The sequence below is a fragment of the Phyllostomus discolor genome, chromosome 10, assembly GCF_004126475.2.
Source record: "Phyllostomus discolor isolate MPI-MPIP mPhyDis1 chromosome 10, mPhyDis1.pri.v3, whole genome shotgun sequence".
NCBI classification, from domain to species: Eukaryota; Metazoa; Chordata; class Mammalia; order Chiroptera; family Phyllostomidae; genus Phyllostomus; species Phyllostomus discolor.
The window spans coordinates 64,214,298-64,233,925 of record NC_040912.2 but is presented as its reverse complement, the minus strand read 5'-3'; the positions used below and the strand labels follow the sequence as shown (position 1 = coordinate 64,233,925).

Genomic DNA, 19,628 nt, shown 5'->3' with positions numbered 1-19,628 from the left:
TCTATTTTGTTTACCAGGTTAGGGCAGTTTTCAGTTATTTGTTCCAATAGGTTTTCAATCTTTTGCTCTCTCTTTTCTCCTTATGGTACCCCTATGATATAAAAGTTTTTATGCTTGATGTTGTTGCAGAGTTTCCTTAAATTATACTAAATTTTATGGGTCCTTTATTTTTTTGTTTTGATTGGCTGTTTCCTATTATTTTGTCTTTCAAATTGCTGATTTGATCCTCTGCTTCATCTACTCTGTTGTTGATTCCATTTAAAATATTCTTTTTTTTACTTTTATTAGTTATTTATTTCATAGATCTCCAACTTCCTCTCCCTCCCTCCTCACAGCTGGAATTTTATCTTGTTTTCATGTAGCAAAACAACGACAATGCTCATCAGAGTCAGCTACTCCAAGAAGAGGATTAAGCTAACAGGTTAACAGGCAAAATATAAATATATGCACTCTAGAATGCACAGTGGTTTAGCCCCTAGGAAATGCAGATGGGATCCCGAAGAATGTAGCCAGATCCAGGGTGCAGTGAAGGTGAGCTGATGTGCCACTGCCGTGCGGCTGTGTTACGTGTTCCTGGGCTGCATCTCTTGGCCACTAGTAGCTGGATCTTGCCGGGGTGGGGGAAGACTGTAGCTAATACCAAGTAGAGACACGGAAAGCACTAAGTGGAGTTACAGGGTGCGCCCAGGAACCATAAGGCGGGAAAAGTACTAAACATTGCTGAGAGCATCCACCCCAGGAAGGACTTTACCTTCCAGGAGCTCCAAGCTGGCACCACCCCCGGTGCTCACATGGCTGACTTTGTCCTCCGTGTTCCATTTGGCACAGCAAGTGGCAGTGTCTCCACCACCTATGATGGTGATGCAGCCCCTGGAAGTGGCTTTCACCACCCTGTCCATGAGGGCCTTGGTCCCTGGGGTGAAAGCTTCCCATTCAAATACGCCCACAGGTCCGTTCCACACAATCTGCTTGGCCCTCGCGACAGCCTCGGCGTACTTCTTGCTGCTCTCAGGCCAACAGTCCAAGCCCATCCAGCCAGCAGGTATGCCAGAGGCCACAGTGGCTTGGCCAGTCTTGGCATTCTTATCAAACTTGTCGGCAGTGACGAAGTCAACCGGCAAGGTAATCTTCACACTGTTCTCATCTTTGGCCATCAGATCCTTGACAATCTTGGCTCCCTCTTCGTCGAATAGAGAAGTGCCAATCTCCATGTTGTTGAGCACCTTAAAGAAGGTAAAACCCATTCCACCACCAATAATCATCTCGTTGACTTTGTCCAACATGTTATTGATCAGCTGGATCTTGTCTGCAACTTTAGGTCCTCCCAGGATGGCCAGGAAGGGTAGCTCTGGGCTTTCCAAGGCCTTCGCAAAGTAGTTCAGCTCCTTCTTCATCAAAAACCCTCTGGCTTTCTGTGGCAGATTGACTCCCACCATGGAGCTGTGGGCTCGGTGAGCAGTGCCAAACGCATCATTGACATACACATCCCCTAGCTTGGAAAGGGAGGCTCAGAAAGCTTCTATTTTAGCTGGCTCGGCTTTAACCTTGTTCCCAGAAGTGTCTTTTCCCTTCCCTTCCTCCTCCACGTGAAAGTGAAGGTTCCCCAGCAAGATGACAGACCCGGCAGCTGGGTCAGCACAAGCTTTCTCCACTTCGGGGCCCACACAGTCCTTCAAGAACAAGACATCCTTGCCCAGCAGAGATTTGAGCTCTACAGCAACTGGCCCCAAGGAGTACTTGTCAGGCATGGGGATGCCATCAGGCCAGCCTGGGTGGCTCATGAGAACAACGGACTTAGCTCCATTGTCCAAGCAGTATTTGATGCTTGGATGGTAGCCTTGATCCTCTGGTTGTTCGTTATCTGGTTGTTCTTCATAGGAACATTGAAGTCCACTCTCATGACGACCCGCTTCCCCTTCACATCCAGCTTGTCCAAAGTCAGCTTGTTAGAAAGCGACATCTTGGCAATAGAGCAGCAGCAGTGAGACCCTGATGGACTGCACAGCGAGGGAGATAGCAGCGAGTGTGATTTAAAATATTCTTAATTTCAGTTATTATATTCTTCATTTCTTACTGGTCCTTTTTCATGTTTTCTATATACTTTGTTATATTTCCTACCTCTTTGTTGAAGGTCTTACTGAGATAATAAATTCTCTAAATTCATTTAGCATCCTTGACATCAGTGTTTTGAACTCTGCATCTGGTGTATTTCTTGCCTCTATTTTATTTAGTTCTTTTTCTAAAGTGTTGTCATGTTCTTTCATTTGGGAAATGTTCATTTGTCTCTTCATTTGGCTGCCTCCCTGTGTGTGTTTCAATGTGTTAGGTAGATCTACTCTCAGTCTTGCCAGAGTGGCCTTATGCTGTAAGTGGCCTGTGGGGCCCAAGGTGCAATTCTTCCGCTCACCTAAGTTGGGTGCTCCAGGAGTGTCTCTCATGTGGGTTGTGTGTGCCCTCCTACTGTAGTGGAAACTTTATTGTTGTTGGCATGTGAGTGGGTGGAATTGACCCTCAGGCTGACTGGTTGTGAGGACTGGCTAGGTGACAGAGTGCAGGCTGTTTTATATGGTTGACCCAAGGAGAAGGATTCACTTTAGTGGGGCTCTGGTGTCTGCTGAGTCCACCCTTTTCATGTGCCATTTGTGATTCTAACTCAGTGGTGCTCTGGTGTGGTCTAAAGTTGGCCCCCAGGAGTGTTGGTTCTGGGGCCTCTTGAGAGGAGTTCTGGTGCAGGCCAAGGTCAGCTGATGCCTATGTTTGTTCTGGGGACCCTTGGTAGGAGCTACAAAGTGATCTGCAGTTGGTAGCTGCCTACACTGGACTTGGAAATGCCCAGGAGTGGCTATGCTGTGAACTGAGGCTGGTTACCATTAATTCTGGGCTTGAAGCCACTTAGCAAGAGGCACAGAGCATGCCTTGGCTAGTTGGCTTAGTTGGTTGAAGCATTGTGCCATGCATTAAAAGTTGCGGATTTGATTCCTAGTCAGGGCACATATAGGAGGCAACCAATCGATGTTTCTCTCTCTCTCTCTCCCTTTTCCCCTCACTCTAAAATTGATAAACATATCCTCAGATCAGAATTAAAAAATAAATAAAAAGAGGTACAGAGCATGCCAAGGCCAAATGCTGCTCTTTTGGTGTTTGTAGACCTTTGAGAGTATTTAGGAAAGCCTGCAGTGTGAGTCTAAGCTGGCTGCTTGTGTGGATTACCCTCTGAAGGAGGTTGGATGTGTGAAGAGGATTGGGCAGGGACTCAGACAATCACCAGAGTGGGGAGAGAGCAGTTGGGTGTCAAGGATGGTTGTTCTATAATTTAATTGTAATTTTGATGTGAACACAGCATTTAACTGCTCCTCCATCTTGGCCAGAAGTGAAGAGTTCTGTTTTTCATCTGTTAAACTTGAGGTGTTTAGGACATGAAATTGTCAAGTAGGCAGCTATTATATGTATTTGGAGTTCACAGAAAGATATAAATTTTGGAGTCTATAGATGTATTTAAAACAATAGGATTGGTTAATATTGTTTTGGAGGGAGTAGGGCAACAAAAGGAATGGGGCTCCAGGACTGAAACTGAGATAAGTAAATCTGAGCTGGGAAAAGAAGCCAGCAAAGGACACTGAGGAGTTTTCTACCTCAGTGACATAGGTAGACTAACAGAATGGTATGGTGTCACTGAAGCCAAGAGAATAAAGCTAATCAATGAGGGAAGAATGATCACCTGGTCAAATTCAATGGCAAAGTGGTACATAATTGAGGGCAGATTTAATACCACTGGTGATTTTGAGAAGAGGAAATCAAGTAGAATGGAGAGGTGAGTAATTGACTGGAGTAAACTAAAGTAAGAATGAGGTGTGGAAGTAGAGGTTGTGCCTTTCAAGACATTTATGGTGTAGAAAAGAGAAATTTAATGTTGCTACTATTTACTGAGCTAGGCATGTTTTCATATATTATTTATAATTCTCACAATAACTCTATAAGGTATTTTAATTTTCATTCTTTAGATAATTAAACAGAACATGAAAAGAATAAGAAACTTTCCTAAAGCCATATTACTAGCAATGACAGGGCTGGGATTCAATCCCAGGTCCTTCTTGGTCAAGGCCCTGTCTTGTTCTATTATGCCATATCACCACTAGAGTAGCAGATAACCCCATCAGCATGATTTTCCAGAGCCTAAGAATACTCTCTCAGTATCTGTTCAGAAATATTTTTCCTGACACTTAGTGTTCCTGAAAGTTTGCTAACAGGGATTTGAAAATATATCCATTCTTGAAAGTTTTTCAGACTTCTGATATTAATTAAAATGTCAATAATCAAGGTAAATGTATCATCCAACAGCTCCATGTGGATTCCTGTGGTTTTAAATAGTGTCTATAAACTCACGACATCCCATTCTTCCTCTTGAACCTAGAACACTGCCTTGTGTGCTGGGTTCATAGTTCCAATTTGACATTCAAATAGCTTACAGGCACTTAAAAATCAGCACATCCCAAATGGTAATTTTAACTTCCACAGCCCCTCTTCCAATGTGAGTAAGTAAATGGTGACATAGTTCTCTCAGTTGTCTACAGCAGAAACCTATTAGCCATCTTATAATTCTCTCATAATTTTCCTTATCCCTTACATTAGATCCATCAGGTTATGCTGGTTCTGCCTTTAAAAGAGACCTTATACTTGTCTGCCTTTTTCCATTGTCAGCATCCTACCTTTACTCCTACCCGTCTAAACTGGGTCTCTCCCACCCCATTCTCTCACCTATCACTGTTCACTTACTTCTAGCACTTATCCCATGCTATTATCATTTGGGTTATTTTTGTTTGCTTATATCTGCACTGTAGAATGTAAGTTCCATAAAGACAGGAACTTTATTATGACTACCATTGTGTCCCCAGTGTTTATCATGACTGGCACAATTAGTACATAGTAGATGCTCAACAAATGTATTGGTACTTGAATGAAAAAAATTAGCAAAGAAATAATTTCTCTCCAGGCAAGGAAATAGCCCCTGCCAACTGTGGCTGAAAAACAAAGTGACAAAATCCACATTCACCAAAGTCAGACTGTCCAGTTTTTGGGACACTGAAACTCTGGCTTTGGGCCTAGAACCCTTTCCATTTTCCTCTCCTGGTTAAGCTGTACGTTTCTTTGTTATGACAGTAAACAAACAACAGCTAACTGTTTAGTAGTTTACAAAGCATATGCTGGTTTGCTATTTTAATAAACTGCGAGATGGGGAATAGGTTTTACAGATAAGAATTTTAAAGAATAAGAGACTATGATACAGTATTGATAAGGGCTGAAACCAGTGTTGGGCCTGCATCCCTAACTCTGGGTCTACTTTGTATTCCATGTGCTATACTTATATTTATAGGGAACTGATCTGCATGGCAATGGCGAATGTAGCCCAGCCTCTGAAAACCAGAGGGAGCAAGGCAGCACACAGGAACTGAGCTCACTGATCGATTTTCCCATGGGGAACCAGGCCTGCGTTGTACTTAGGCTGCTTTGAGGCTTGTATTTTGCTAAAACTCCCTTACCCTGAATTGAGGCAGGAACTGTTTACTGCATATCTTTAAAGTAACTTCCTAAAGTCTGTACTAAACCTCCCAAGGATGGAGTGTAACAAGTTCAACCACTTTTTCCTTTTGCATTTGCAAACATCCTTTTCTTTGTAGTAAGTAGCAACAACTTCTTCTTTGTTATCTGTAAAAGGTAATCACCTAAAGCTAAACTGTGCATAGTAAATGAGGACCATCCTCAATGTAATGTGTGCAGAAAAGCAATAAAAGCCTGTCCAGGCAGGGGTCGGGGCCCTCTCTCACTTAGAGAGTGGCCGTGCCATCCTTTTTTTCCACAAGACTTCTGCAGTCAGTGTGAATTTGTTTGTTGCAGCCACAACACACGGATCCCACTGGTTGGAGTCTGCATCAATATTTTCTATTGAAATGATATCATACATAGTTTCAAAGTATAGCAATGTTATAAAGTCAATGTCAGGCAATTTGCCTAAGTAGGAACCTTTTGTAACTAGGTAGGCTAGGGTTTTGCTGCCTGTCTTTGTGTATAAGTGTAACACATAAATTTGTGGGAATAGAAGGAGGTTTTTATTAACAGGATACCCAATTTGAGGGGGCTGGGAACATTCCTGCTCTGAACCAAAGTCTTCTACCAAACACAGAACTCCAGCCACCCCTAGGACCAGAGTCAGCATCCAGCATCCAGAAATCTCACCCCATCTTATCTGCCTTTTTGAGTCCCATGGTGGCTACATGAATAAGTCTCCATCCTCAGGCATTCTTTCCCTCTCCCTCTCCCTCTCCCTCTCTCTCTCTCTCTCTCTCACACACACACACACACACACACACACACACACTTACTTGTGGGTTCTAGCTTTGCCATTGCCTTGTGCAGTTTTCCTCTCTCTGCTGGGGTCTGGAGTGTACTGCCAGATCACTCCAGATGGTTGTGCAGGGGAAGCTCCATCTGTGGAGGCCCAGCGGCTGAGGCTTCCTGTACCCCTGGGTTTGAAGAACTTCCCTGGCTCGTGCCCCTCTCAGGGTGAGAGAGTGGAAACTACCCAGGACTTGTGTGGTGTGCTGCACAGGGTCACAGTGTCCTAAGGGCTGACACCCAGCAAGGCATAGCCCAGCATGGGATTCTGCCTCTGTGGAGTGGCTTCAGATCATGCAAGGCCTAAGCCATGAGTGTGCCCAGAGTCTGCCAGTACCAAAAGTGCTCCTGCCCGTGAAGGGCAAGGAAACTGGAGAGCACCTTTCCGTGGGTTCTGTTTTAAAATTTCCCCCCACATCTGATGTGCTGTGGGAGGTCCCTGCATCCACCAATTCTAGCAAATGTCCACCATATGCATCCTGCTTTTCAATTAATGTGGGCTCGTCACATTGCTCCTCCTTCCCCCTCCTCTGGCTGCCACGTTCCGCAAGGTGGGCAAGGGCTCCACTTGCAACATCTGGGCCTGGGGTGGGGTGTCTTGTCCCCTGCTGTGGCTTGCTGACCTCTACGATACACACGTGTTTGGCCTTCCCGGCCCTACACAGCTTCAGTACAAACTCTTTCTGGTGGGCAGTGAACTGCTCAGCTTCTGGGGCCATATATGCTGTTGACTGTTGCCTTAGGGAACAGCAGCCTCCTCCCAAAGTCCCTCCTCTCTTCATGACAGCATGGTCTTTGGCAGGCTGCTGCTTTGATCCACAGCCCTTGGCACTTCCTGGCTCCCCAACCCCGGGCACCCCTCTGGGAAAGTTCTTATTTCTTAATCCTAGTGAAGCATTTTCTGAAATGTTTGGCACATAGTAAGCTCCCAATGAATGCTGGCTATTAAAAAGGGCCCGAGCCAGGCCTTGGACCTAGTTTTTCTGGTTCCTTGGACCTAGTTTTTCTGGTCATCCTATCATTCAAGTTAGTCATACTTTTAGAAAGCAAATGGCAAGAAATGTCTTTTGAAGTGTTCCTTTTAGGAGAATCTGAGGCTAAAGATTTCTTCTTTCGACTGAAAGATAAGTACTTAATGTTGCTACATCTTATGAAATCATCATATAGAATGTATTTTGGCAGAGAGTATACTGAATTTCATCATATCAACATAATGAGCTATTTATTTTTTATCCTCTAGAATTTCAGACCTGGAACAAGTGTGGTCATGTCTTTTTGTTATGACACATGCTTGGACTTACTGTGTGTTAGAGGAGAAAGTTTCTCTTTCAACTTCAGATATTTATCATGACCTTAGAGGCTGCATCAATTATTATTATTATTTTTTGTCTCTTTAGGATTCTATCCTGGAAGAATAAAAGGCTGATATATTAGGTAATATGCATAAGGATTTTTTTCAGCATTGTTTATAATGCTAAACAAAACAAAACAAAAAACCTGGAAGCAACCCAAATGCTTATGAAGAAGGGAACAATTCAATGACTTTTGAAAAACCCATTCTACAGAATATTAGGCAATGAAGAAGTAAGATATACACTGGGAGAATGCCTGTCATACACTGCTAAGTCAACATAAACCCTGTTGCAGACTATGTACATAGCACAATCTTATTTTTATTTACAAACCCTAAAATCATCATATATGTGTACCTTTCTATAAGCACACAGAACATGAAAATATGGCGGTGAGAGAATCTATTGGAATGAGGTAGTACTGGAGGGAATTGCTAGAATCTGCAAGACTGTTAGCTTTTAAAAAATTACATCCTGACAGTATTTTACCCAGAGAAAGCATATGCTATTTATGTAAAAAAGGTCTAATATGAACAGAAAAAATGGTTTTCTTCAGCAGTGGCCAATTTACACATCCATTCTCCTAAAGCCCATTCATCTTGAGGAAACATATTCATAAGACATCTTAAGGTACTCAGTAGTGAGGCTGTCTGTCCTATATAGGAATCAAACTTCTGACCTTGGTCTCAATAGCACTAAGCTCCAACTGAACTAGCCCTTCTGTTTACTCATAAGTATAGCAAACACATAATCAGCTTGCAAATTATATATATGTATACTATGCAGGTTCATATACTTCTTGAATTAACCATATTTACTCAATTATGTTAGCTTTTTTGTTCATAAAAATTATGATACTTAAATTTCAGTATAGTGTGAAGCTAGAATAACCTCAACCTCAGATATAATAAATGTAATTGCTTTTTTTCTCACGGACTTACTGGTATTTTTTAAACTGTGTGTTTGATATCATTTAAGCCATATCTGCTATTGTTACAACCACTGATAGGTTTCAGATTAGTAAAGTCTTTGAAATATGACTCTACTCTACAGAAAGGAATCTGCAGCGCTTTGGCATAAAGATTATAATCTTTGGCCTTCCTGTGGCAAGATTTACAACTGTGACCTTAAGACTTTATTTCTTTCGGAGTATAGTCACTTTAAGTTACCAGTGATGATTGTTTTGAGTTACTAGGTCAGTGTAAATAGCCTAATATAATGTCAGATTCGTGCTTCCCAAGGACTGGGCAGTATTAGGGACACAAAACAAAGGGAATTTTAATGTCTGCAGAAGGCAGTGCTCTGATATATGAGCCATCCCAGTAACAATGAATTTCCACGGCAGGAGATTTTAACACCAGTTTGTAACCTAGTCCACACTATCCATCTTTTAATTCATGAAATATTGTGAGTTAAGTGAAATAGTCTGAAACCACCTGGTTAAAGAGATGGAAAGAATTAAAAGCTAGCTCTGTCTTTTGACCTACAGTTTATTAGAGTGATAAAAAGAGTAAATTAATTATGTGAGGATGATACAAAGCTGCAAACCATGCCCTTCAATTCTGTTAACTCACCGCTATCTAGAAGTTGAGCTGAAGGCTTCCTCCCGCTGCAGTTCCAAGTAAACAACTTTGATTGTTCAAAATTCAGATTAATATCTGGATGACCAGCAACAAAGGCAGGTTAAGAGTGTTGTTTTTGATCCTTAGCCATTGCCTGGTTTTTGTTGTTACCAAGTTTTTAACAGGAGGAAGTGGAATTGCAAGATAAGAAACCCCTTTCTATGATATATTGTATTTAAATACATTACCAACACTAGATGGCACTCTAGGGTTGCTTTTCTAGTATGTTTCTCAAATTCCAGGTCCTTCAACATTAATTCCCTCCTTTAAAAAGAGCAAACATACTATTTAAACAAAGGTCCCTGCAGTTGTTCTGTAGTTCTGTTTTTATATTTATAGTCATGTAATCAATATGTTGGAAGAGTAATTAATTTTTAACCTCAACCTATGGGGAGATCAAATGTTAGTGGAGTTAATGGATGGAACAGGCTTCATTATTCTAAAGTAACACTAATGATAAGACAGAGAAGAAAGTGAAGGGTTGTAAACAATTGCGCCATCAAACACTCTCCTAAAGCAGCCGTGCAGTGTGATCATGGGACACTGACCTATTGCTACTCTCCTTTGGTATGGCTGTAGTTTCTGCTTTAGTCAACTGGACTCAATATAAATACAGTTGACCCTTGGACAACATAGGGGTTAGGGGAACCAACCCCCTGCCCCAGTAGAAAATCCACATATAACTTTTGATTCCTTCAGAACTTTACTAATAGCTAACTGTAGACTGAAAGCCTTACCAATAATATAAATGGTCAATTAACATATACTTTTTATATGTATTGTACACTATATTCTTACAATAAAGTAAACTAGGCAAAAGAAAATGTCATTTAAAAACCATAAGAAAGAGAAAACACTTTTAGAGTACTGTGTGTATTTATTGAAAAAAAAATCCACATATAAGTAGACCTGTGCCATTCAAATCTGTGTTGCTCAAAGATCAACCGTAGTCTCCTAAGTGACCTTTGAAAATATTTCCTCTTCCAATCAATACTGTTGGATTTATTATTCCAAATGAAAGTTCTTATTTTGTTGACTCTCTGTTTTGAAAGCCTCTTGTCTTTTCTCATTTCCTAATACCTTAGAATGATATTAAGTCACTTTTATGATTTGGGTCCTCCATTCTTCTGGAGCACGTATGTTTCTAGACTTTCGGATTGACATGCAATTCTTCAAAAAATATTTTGGCAGCACTATGTTCCTGTACATGTGTTATGTTCTTCCAAGAGAGGTAACAACCCAGTGTGGCTTCTGCACTGCATCATATCCACGGGCACTTAGGCTTCTGGATGGGCTCACTCCCAGGACAGGAGTGGGGTGGCATGGCCAGAGCTGAGAGGGTCTGGCAGCAAAAAAGGACAAAGGACTCACTTTCTTTTATTCTCCCATCAGCAAACACCACTGTTAAATTTCCAAAACCTGCTTTCCAGGATCATGAGAAAATAAAAAAGATCATTATGTTGTGGGCATGACAGACTCACAGTCAATTGTACATGAAAACTCATTATCACTAGACACATTTGTTTTTCTTTTACAAACATTATTATATTCAAATTAACCTCTCTTGTTTCTTAACCATTCTCGTACTTTCCTGACCTCTTTGCTGAAATGATTCTACGTAGAATGTTCTTTTCCTATCTGCTCATCTGGCCCAACTCTTGTGAATCTTCTTTTACAAAATCTTTAACTCTTTCTAGCATAATGAATCTCTTTATATGCTGAACTTCCATATTTCTTAACTTATATGCTTATTACAAAAACCTATGATAGAATATCTGTACTTATTTTTCTTTTCTAGTACAAGTGTAAATTATGTGAGGATTTATAGATCTTTGTATATCCTACATTGCCTGACCAAGTGTCTTATGTAACATAGAGGATCCATGAATGTTGAATTTACTGAAATAAGACAGTATAAAACTGATCAAAGAACCCAGCATGGATGGCTGTATTAGAGATAGCTAATTTTTTGGACTAATCATTAAAAGAAGATGTATTCCTTTTGAAAAATAATTTTTATCTTTTAATTATAGTTGACATACACTATTAGTTTTGGGTATAGGACATAGTGATTAGGCATTTGTATAGCTTATGAAATGATCACCCCAGTAAGTCTAGTACCCATTTGGTACCATAATTATTATAATATCATTGACTATTTCCCTATGTTATACACTACATCCCTGTGACTGTTTTTATAGCTAGAAATTTGCACATTTTAATCCCTTGCCCTTTTCACCCATCCACCAACCTCCCTCCCATATGGCAACCATCAAAGTGTTCTCTGTATCCATGAGTTTGTTTCTGATTTGTTTGTTCATTTCTATTGTTCTCTAGATTCCACATATATGGTAAGCGATATCACATAGTATTAGTCTTTTTCTGTCTGACAATTTACTTAGCCCCTCTACAGGTATCCCTGTTATTGCAGATGGCAAGATTTCATTACTTTTTATGGCTGAGTAATATTCTATTGTATGAGTATATATGTACCATTCTTTATCCATTTGTCTATAGATAGATACTTAAGTCGGTTCCTTTTCTTGGCTGTTATAAATCTGCTGCAATGAACATACAGATGCATATGTCTTTTTGAATTAGTGTTTTGCATTTCTTCAGATAAATACCCAGAAGTGGAATTGCTAGGTTCTCCTTTGTCTCTTGTTAGAGTCTTTGTTTTAAAGTCTATTTTTCTGATATAAGTATTGCTACCCAAGCTATTTTTTGTTTCTGTTTTCATGAAATATATTTTTCCATCTCCTTACTTTCAGTCTGTTGTGTCTTTCCATCTGAAGTGAGTTTCTTGTAGATATATAAGGGTCTTGCTTTGTTATCCATTCAGCCACCACACACCTTTTGATTGGCACGTTTAATCCATTTGCATTTACAGTAATTATTGATAGATATGTTTATTGGTAGATATGTATTTATAGATATATTGATAGATATGTATTTTATAATTCATATTTTGGAATTTTTTCCTTCTTTTTAAGGAAGACGCTTTAGCATTTCTTTTAGTACTTGTTTGGTGGTGATGAACTTCTTTAGCTTTCTCTTCTCTGGGAGGCTTGTTAACTGTCCTTTGATTGTAAATGCTAGCTAGCCTTGCTGGGTAGAGTAATCTAGGTTGTCGATCCTTCCTCTTCATTACTTTAAATATTTCATGCCAAACCTTCAGGCCTGCAAAGTTTCGCTTGAGAAATTAGCTGACAGTCTTATGGGAGTTCTCTTGTAGGTAACTAGATGTTTTTCTCTGGCTGCTTTTAAGATTATCTTTGATTTTAACTTTTGATATTTTAATCATGATGTGTTTTGGTGTGGGCCTCTTTGGGTTCTTTGTTCTCTTCACTTCCTGGACTTGTATGTGTATTTCCTTTTCCAGGTTAGAGAAATTTTTTATCATTATTTCTTTAAATAAGTTTTTACCTCCTTGGTCTCTCACTTCTCTTTATAGTACCCCTATGAAGTGAACATTTTTAGACTTAATGTTGTCTCAGAAGTCCCTTAAACTATCCTCACTTTTTGGATTCTTTTTTCTTTTGTTGTTCTTATTGGATGTTTTCTGCTACCTTGTCTTCCAATTTGCTGATTTGATCCTCTGCATCATGTACTCTACTGTTTATTCCCTCTAATGTATTCTTTGTTTTTTTTTTTTTAATAAGGAAGTGGTAAAATTAATTAATTTTCTTCTTTGAAATATTTTTATTGCTGTTCAAGTACAATTGTGTCCATCCCCCTCACCATTCCTCCCACCCTAGCCAGCTCCACTTTCCACCCTTGATCCTGCTCCTTTTGGCTTTGTCCATGTGTCCTTCATAGATGTTCCTGAAAACCCTCCCCCCTTGCCCCCCATTATCCCCTCTCACCTCTTAGTCATTTTATTCTTTATTTCTTACCGGTTCTTTTTTATGTTTTCTATCTTTATTGTTATATTTCCTATCTCTTTGTTAGGAAACTGAGATCATTAAGCATCCTTATAGCCTGTGTTTTGAACTCTACGTCTGGGAGATTGCTTGCCTCCATTTTGTTTAGTTCTTTTTCTGGAGTTTCGTCCTGTTTTTCATTTGGGACGTATTTCTTTGTCTCCTCATTTTGGCTGCCTCCATATGTTTATTTCTATGCATTAGGCAGTTCTTTTATATCTCCTAGTCTTGGCAATGTAGCATTAGGTAGTAGGTACACTGTGGGCTTAATAATGCAGTCTAGTTTCCCTGTTCATGTGACCTGAGTGCTCCAGGTGTGTCCCTTGTATGGATTGTGTGTTTCCTGTTGTAGTTTAGCCTTGATTGTGGTTGACATATCAATTGAAGGGAATTGGCCCTCAGGCTGATTGGCTGTGAGGGCTGGCCATGACTATAGTAGAAAAACTGTTGTGAAGGGGCTGGCCCTACAAAGCAGGATTAACTTTAACAGGGTTCAGGAGTCTGCTGAGTCCATCCTTAGTGTGTGGTTTGTAGAAGTGTTTGGGTGGTACTCTGGTGTGGTCTGAAGCTGTCCACTGAGTGTATTGATTCTGAGGCCTCTTGGAAGGAGCTCTGGTGCAAGCCAAGGTCAGCCCTGCCTTTGCTCTGTCCTGGGGCATTCTGGTAGGAGCTAGAAAGTGAACTGTAGATGGTTGCCCCTTTTGCTGGCTTTGGAGTTGCCTTGGAGAGGCTAAATTGTGAACCAAGGCTGACTGTCACTAGTACTGTGCTTGGGGCTACTTCGTTAGAAGTATGGGGCATGCTGACACCTGGTGCTGTATGTTTGAGGTTTGTATACTTTTAAGAGATTTTAGAAAACTCTGAAGTATGAACAAAGACAGGCTGTTTGTAAAAGCCACTGGAAAAGCCACTGGAAAAGGCTTGGGTGTGCCTGAAAATTGGGTAGGGCAGGGTTATAGGGAATCACAAGGGCAGGGTGAACAGTGTTACCTAGGTTGATGAAGACTCAGATATGGTACCTACCTCTGTAGGGGGAAGGCTCAGCAAAAGAATAATGGCCTCTGCTAGCACTTTTGTCTGGGAGAAAGCTGCCCTTCCAGATCTCTCTGAAACCAGACAATTCAGTTCTTGCCGTATATTGCTCATGCAATATATTGCTCACTTTCTGAGCTGTTGCTCCAGTGCTGGAGCTCAGAAAAAAGGATTTCAGCAGAAAGGAAGCCCATGTGTGGGACCTTGAAGAGGAACACCCAGGATTCCAGAAGCCCTCTGTCTCACTCTGCTGTAACCCATGCTGGGGTTCACAGCCAGAAGTTATCAAGAATTCTTTTCCTGGCAATGGAACCCTGGGCTGGGGTTCCTTGTTGTGGAGCTGGATCCTCTTACTCTTGGTGGGACCTCCACAGCTGGGATATTTTTCCTGAGTTTTAACTGCTGCATATGGGTATGGGACCAGCTGGTCAGTCTCTCTGCCCCTCCTACCAGTCTCAATGTGGCTTCTTCTATATATCCGTAGTTATAGAAGTTCTTTTCAGCTAGACTTTAGGCTGCTCTCGATAATGGTGAAGTTAAAAATCTGGATATTCTGAATGATAGGGGAAGGTATGACATTCTTGGGGATGGAGATCACTTTCTGCTGGACCTGCTACCTGAGTAAGATTTGGTTTGGAGAACAGCCATACTTTTCAGGCAGTGCCAGGACCACTGGTTCCTCAAGCAGGACAGGCTCATCAGGATCATGCCAAGCACAACCAGAGGAGCCCAGAAGTCTGTAGGTAGTCACCTTCAGGCTATGTGCTTGGCAGTGGGCAATCAGCTTGTTCTGAGCAAGATATGGGTGGCATTCTACCTGCCAGACATCTGGGAGAACAGAAGCCACACTGAGCAGATTATCAATCTGCTGACTGCTGAAGTTGGACAGGCCCAGTGCCCGCACCAGCCCCTTAGCCACCAGAGCCTCCAGAACCTTTCATGTTTCCTTGCAGTCAGTGGTTCCATAATGTATAGTCTCATCAGCATTCTTAGAAAGGGTCATCTCCTCACTCAGAGGCATCAGGTACAGGTCCAAAAACTCCAGTTGTAGGTCAGCCAGCATCTTCCAGAGGTCAGGTTCCACATCCTCACAGTAGTTCTCAGTATTTCATAGTCTGGAGGTCACAAACAGTTCCTCCTGAGGCACCCGCCTTGCCAGATCCAACATTTTCCTTCAGAGCTTCCTCAATCTCAATCTCATTGAGGTAGACAGCAACACAGTCAATGTAGTGATAGTGTATACTCAGGGCATACTTAATAGCTGCTTTTACCTGGCCAGGATTGCTCTTCTAGGTGCCCAGTCCAATCAGGGGCATCTTCTGAAGCAGTGTGCGGAAGGACACAGGAAACCGCCATTGCTTCATTCTTTCTCACTGGGGTTCAGCCTTCCCTTCTCAGAGGAGGGTTCTGTAGTTGCTGGCTGGGTGCAGGGAACTCTGCACGAGTACCGAGCATAAAAAAAAAGGTGGTATAATTTCGCTTAATTCTGAGCTCTGCTAGTGATCCAAAGAGCTGGGAATGGTGGGTTACATGGGAGTTGGCCTCCAATTTACCCTTTTAAAATGAAAGAAGACAAGTTTAGATATAAGTTGTGTTAATTTAGTAATGTAAGCTTTAGAATAATTAGAAAAAACCAGATATCTTTAGGAGAGAGGAGACCTGTCACTTGAGATTACTAGTTGTGGTATGTTATGACCGATTAGTGTATGATCTTTGCTTGCTTATTACATTCAGTTGGGGCCTATGAGAGTTGAGATAAAGGACTAGTAGTTTTTTTATTCCTTAGAATATACAGTGGTTCACTTCCTTCGAATAAGAGATTAATTATATTTGGATGGCAGGAGTGATTGAAAGGGGAGAGGTTAAAAAAAGATGGAAGAAATTAGCTAAAAATTGTTGAGTATCTCTAACCAGCTAGTAGCAAACCATACACAATTTTATTTAATTATTTTTTAGATGATAATTTTGCATTTTATGTTGATGTAAGGAAGTACTTTTCAATTTCACCTCTCTGACCACTAAGTAATGTAGGGCCCTGAGGTTTCATCCCTGGGCCTATCTTCCATCCATAGGTGATCCCATCTGGTTCCATGGCATTTACCACCAAATGCTGATGGTTTTGCTCCTCTAAGCTCCAGACTTGCATATTTGAAAGGTGACTTGGCATTTCCACTCTCTGGCTGAAAGACACTTCAAAGACGTCTAAAGTAATATAGAACTCATAATCTGACCTGTGACTCCCCCAGTAAGTGGTGACACTAGTCCAACCAGTGGCTTAAGCCAAAAATCTAGGAGTCATGTTTGATCATTCCCTTATCCTCCTCACGCACAAAGAAGCCATCAGCACATTCCATTCATTTTATCTTCAAAATGGGTCTCAAAATGTCCAACTCTACCTCCACTGCCTCTGTCCTGCCTCAAGTCTACACTGATCTCATGCCTGGAGTTATTCAATAGCCTCCTTGCTTCTTCTCTTGCATTGCTACAGTCTATTTTCACTGAGCAGCTCTATCCTTCACTCTCCTGGTTCACTCACATCTTCAGGTCTCCTAGGGAGGTCTTTCCTGATCACCCTCTGCCAAATAGCCATTTAAATCTTTATCCTCTTTATTCCTTTCATAGTAATTTTAACAATTTGAAATTAACTTTTGTGTATTTGTTGCTTCTGTGTGTCTGTCTACACATCTATCTATTATCTATCTATCTACCATCTATCATCTATCTATCTAACAATCATCTACCTTTCTTTCCACTTTTGAATATGTACCCCGGGGGGCAAGAGTCTTGTCTAGTATATTTCAATCATATCATCCTTTCTTTGAACAGTGCTTGTCATGTGGAAGATGCTCAATAACATTTCAAAACTGAATAAATGAACAATCGTATTTATTCACAGTCAAATGGTGAGGAGGTGGCAGAGCTGCGATGGGAACCTGGCCCTTTGTTGTTTCTCTCCCTTAATTTTTCATTACAAGAGTTTCCTATCAGTCAACCAGGACTCAGAGTTCTTCTCTACTATTAAAACAAGGACTATGTTAAGCCCTGGCTGGCGTAGCTCAGTGGATTGAGCGCGTGCTGCGAACCAGTGTCGCAGGTTCGATTCCCAGTCAGGGTACATGGCTGGTTTGCAGGCCATCACCCCCAGCAACCGCACATTGATGTTTCTCTCTCTCTATCTCCCTCCCTTCCCTCTCTAAAAATAAATAAATAAAATCTTAAATAAAACAAAAAAAAACAAGGACTATTTTAGCTAAATATATTGAAGAATAGCAGTAATGATGTGGTTAATTTGTGTTTCCTTTAAATTATTTTACCTAAACTCCATAGATGCTTCAGTAAATCATACATTTTAAAATTTGAATTAAATTATTGTCTCAACTCTCACTTTTCTTTGCTATCATGTATTATTCTATACATGATGGTTCTATGAAGAACCATTTCCTTTTAAAAATAATGTTGTCCATACCCTAATGAACTAGTTAATTTTCTTTCCACTATTTTCTTTTGGCTTTGTGGATATGACCTAATAATCACTGCAATAGTGCTGTTGTTTTAAAGGGTAGAGACCTTTTTTCTTATAAAAAATTGAATGTGAAAAAAAAATACCCTACCTCATGCAGTGTGAGAATGCCTGTTTTCCTTGGTCATATTTCATTTCCTCAGCAAGACTATTTTCTTCTGCTTTCCATTGTCAGCATACAAAAAAAAGATACAATTAAATCAAGGAAACCTGGCAGGGCTGATTTTGGAAAATAAAGTGAATTCAGTCTCTGATTTGAACAAAGAGCAATTTATTATGTTGGAAAAACACAGTCCTGATGAGATTCAAACTCAACATTGTCTCGTTTTAGCTCAGGACACCACTTCAGACCTACATTGTGTTTATCTTTGCGAAGGAGCAGTGATTTCACCCCCAAACTTTGAACTCCAGAGGACGTGGAGTTTTTTAAGGGTCAGCTAGCAATGAGCAGCCAGAATTCCTGGGTTGAGGCCCGGGGCAAGATTCAAAGCTTTCTGCCCTGAGCTCATTGATTCTAAGAGCAGATTTCTGTAAACAACTCCAGCAATTTTGTTAGAGCAAATGGAGTGCTGGGGTTGGTGAGAGGGAATTTCAGGAATCAGATGAGGTCTAAGAAGACTTTTGAAATAAAAAATATATTTTACTGAATCTAATAACTATACTAATACCTTATATTTGTATAAAACATTGTTATATCATTTAATATTTACAGCCAGCACTGTGAGGATAATTATCTTCATTCTTTATAGATAAGAAAAGAACAAAGTACAACTTAAAACAAGTAAGTGACATTGAAGATCACACAGGCAGTAAAGTCGGACTGGAGTAGGACCCCTTTCTAATATTATGCTGGTGCTACTAAAATGGATAAAAAAAAATGAGTCTTTTTCATGACTTTTACTTTCACATATTTCTGGTTTGTGCCAAACTTTGGACCTTTTTTGGTGGTAATTTTAAGAGTCTTCCACATTGAATCTTTTTGTGCAGCAAGACAAGCAATAAATAATGGTAATAATAATAATAATAATAAAGTACAAATCAGTGTCTCCAGAAATAATTACTGTTCCTTGTTGACAGTTTTTACACATTGTTTTGTTGAATTCTTGCACAATCTTATTAGAAAGACACCATTTGTACTTCCATTTTATAGACATGGAAACTAAGGCTTAGATTGGGTAAGCACCTAGTCCAAAATCACTACTGGCAAGTGGTGGAAATGATTCAAACTTAGAGTGTCTAATTCCAAAGTGTGTTGACCGAACTTCTATGCTATAGCACTTCTATCCAGAATGAGGGTAAGGGGTAGGCCTGCCAGGTCTCTGGATGCTGAATTATGACTGAACTATGTAAGTAATATGATGTCAGGTGACTCAGAATTCCACATGTGGCTCCTTATGTAATGGGCAAAATTAGGTTGGGTGTGCTCTTACCAAAAGAACTGCTGGAGTAAAGGAAAGTAATTTCCTTCTTTGTGATGCATGTTTGCTACAGACGGGTGCAGTTCATGAGTTAAAAGTCATCAGTCAAATGAAATTCTGAAATAAAACTTCATATAACGCTGCTTATCAGAAATGGGTGATTTCTTTTTATTACCTAAGTTTGAAACCCTTTATAATTTCTAAGCAGTCTGGTTCAGAATATTGCAAAAGAGAGCTAAGTTTTAGAAAATTGTAATATTTTACTGATTTATTTTTTAGTATATTGATTCTGCTTGGTTAAATGGAAATAAACAAGTAAATCTGTTCTTTATTTTTTGTTAAGAAAAATCACTGCACTCTCCTCTCTATTA

At 40.4% G+C, this 19,628-nt stretch overlaps 1 protein-coding gene and 1 pseudogene across 1 annotated transcript; both read right to left on the bottom strand.

Moving 5' to 3' along the window:
* Window positions 1-339: 339 nt before the first annotated feature.
* LOC114507616 (phosphoglycerate kinase 1-like) lies at window positions 340-16,650 on the bottom strand. The gene is given in 3 exon segments (XM_028525529.2): window positions 340-1,831; window positions 1,834-1,989; window positions 16,646-16,650. Coding segments are annotated over 2 exon segments (1,248 nt in total). The 5' UTR covers window positions 1,961-1,989; window positions 16,646-16,650; the 3' UTR covers window positions 340-710.
* On the bottom strand, window positions 14,793-15,867 carry LOC114507307 (annotated as a pseudogene).
* Window positions 16,651-19,628: the final 2,978 nt, after the last annotated feature.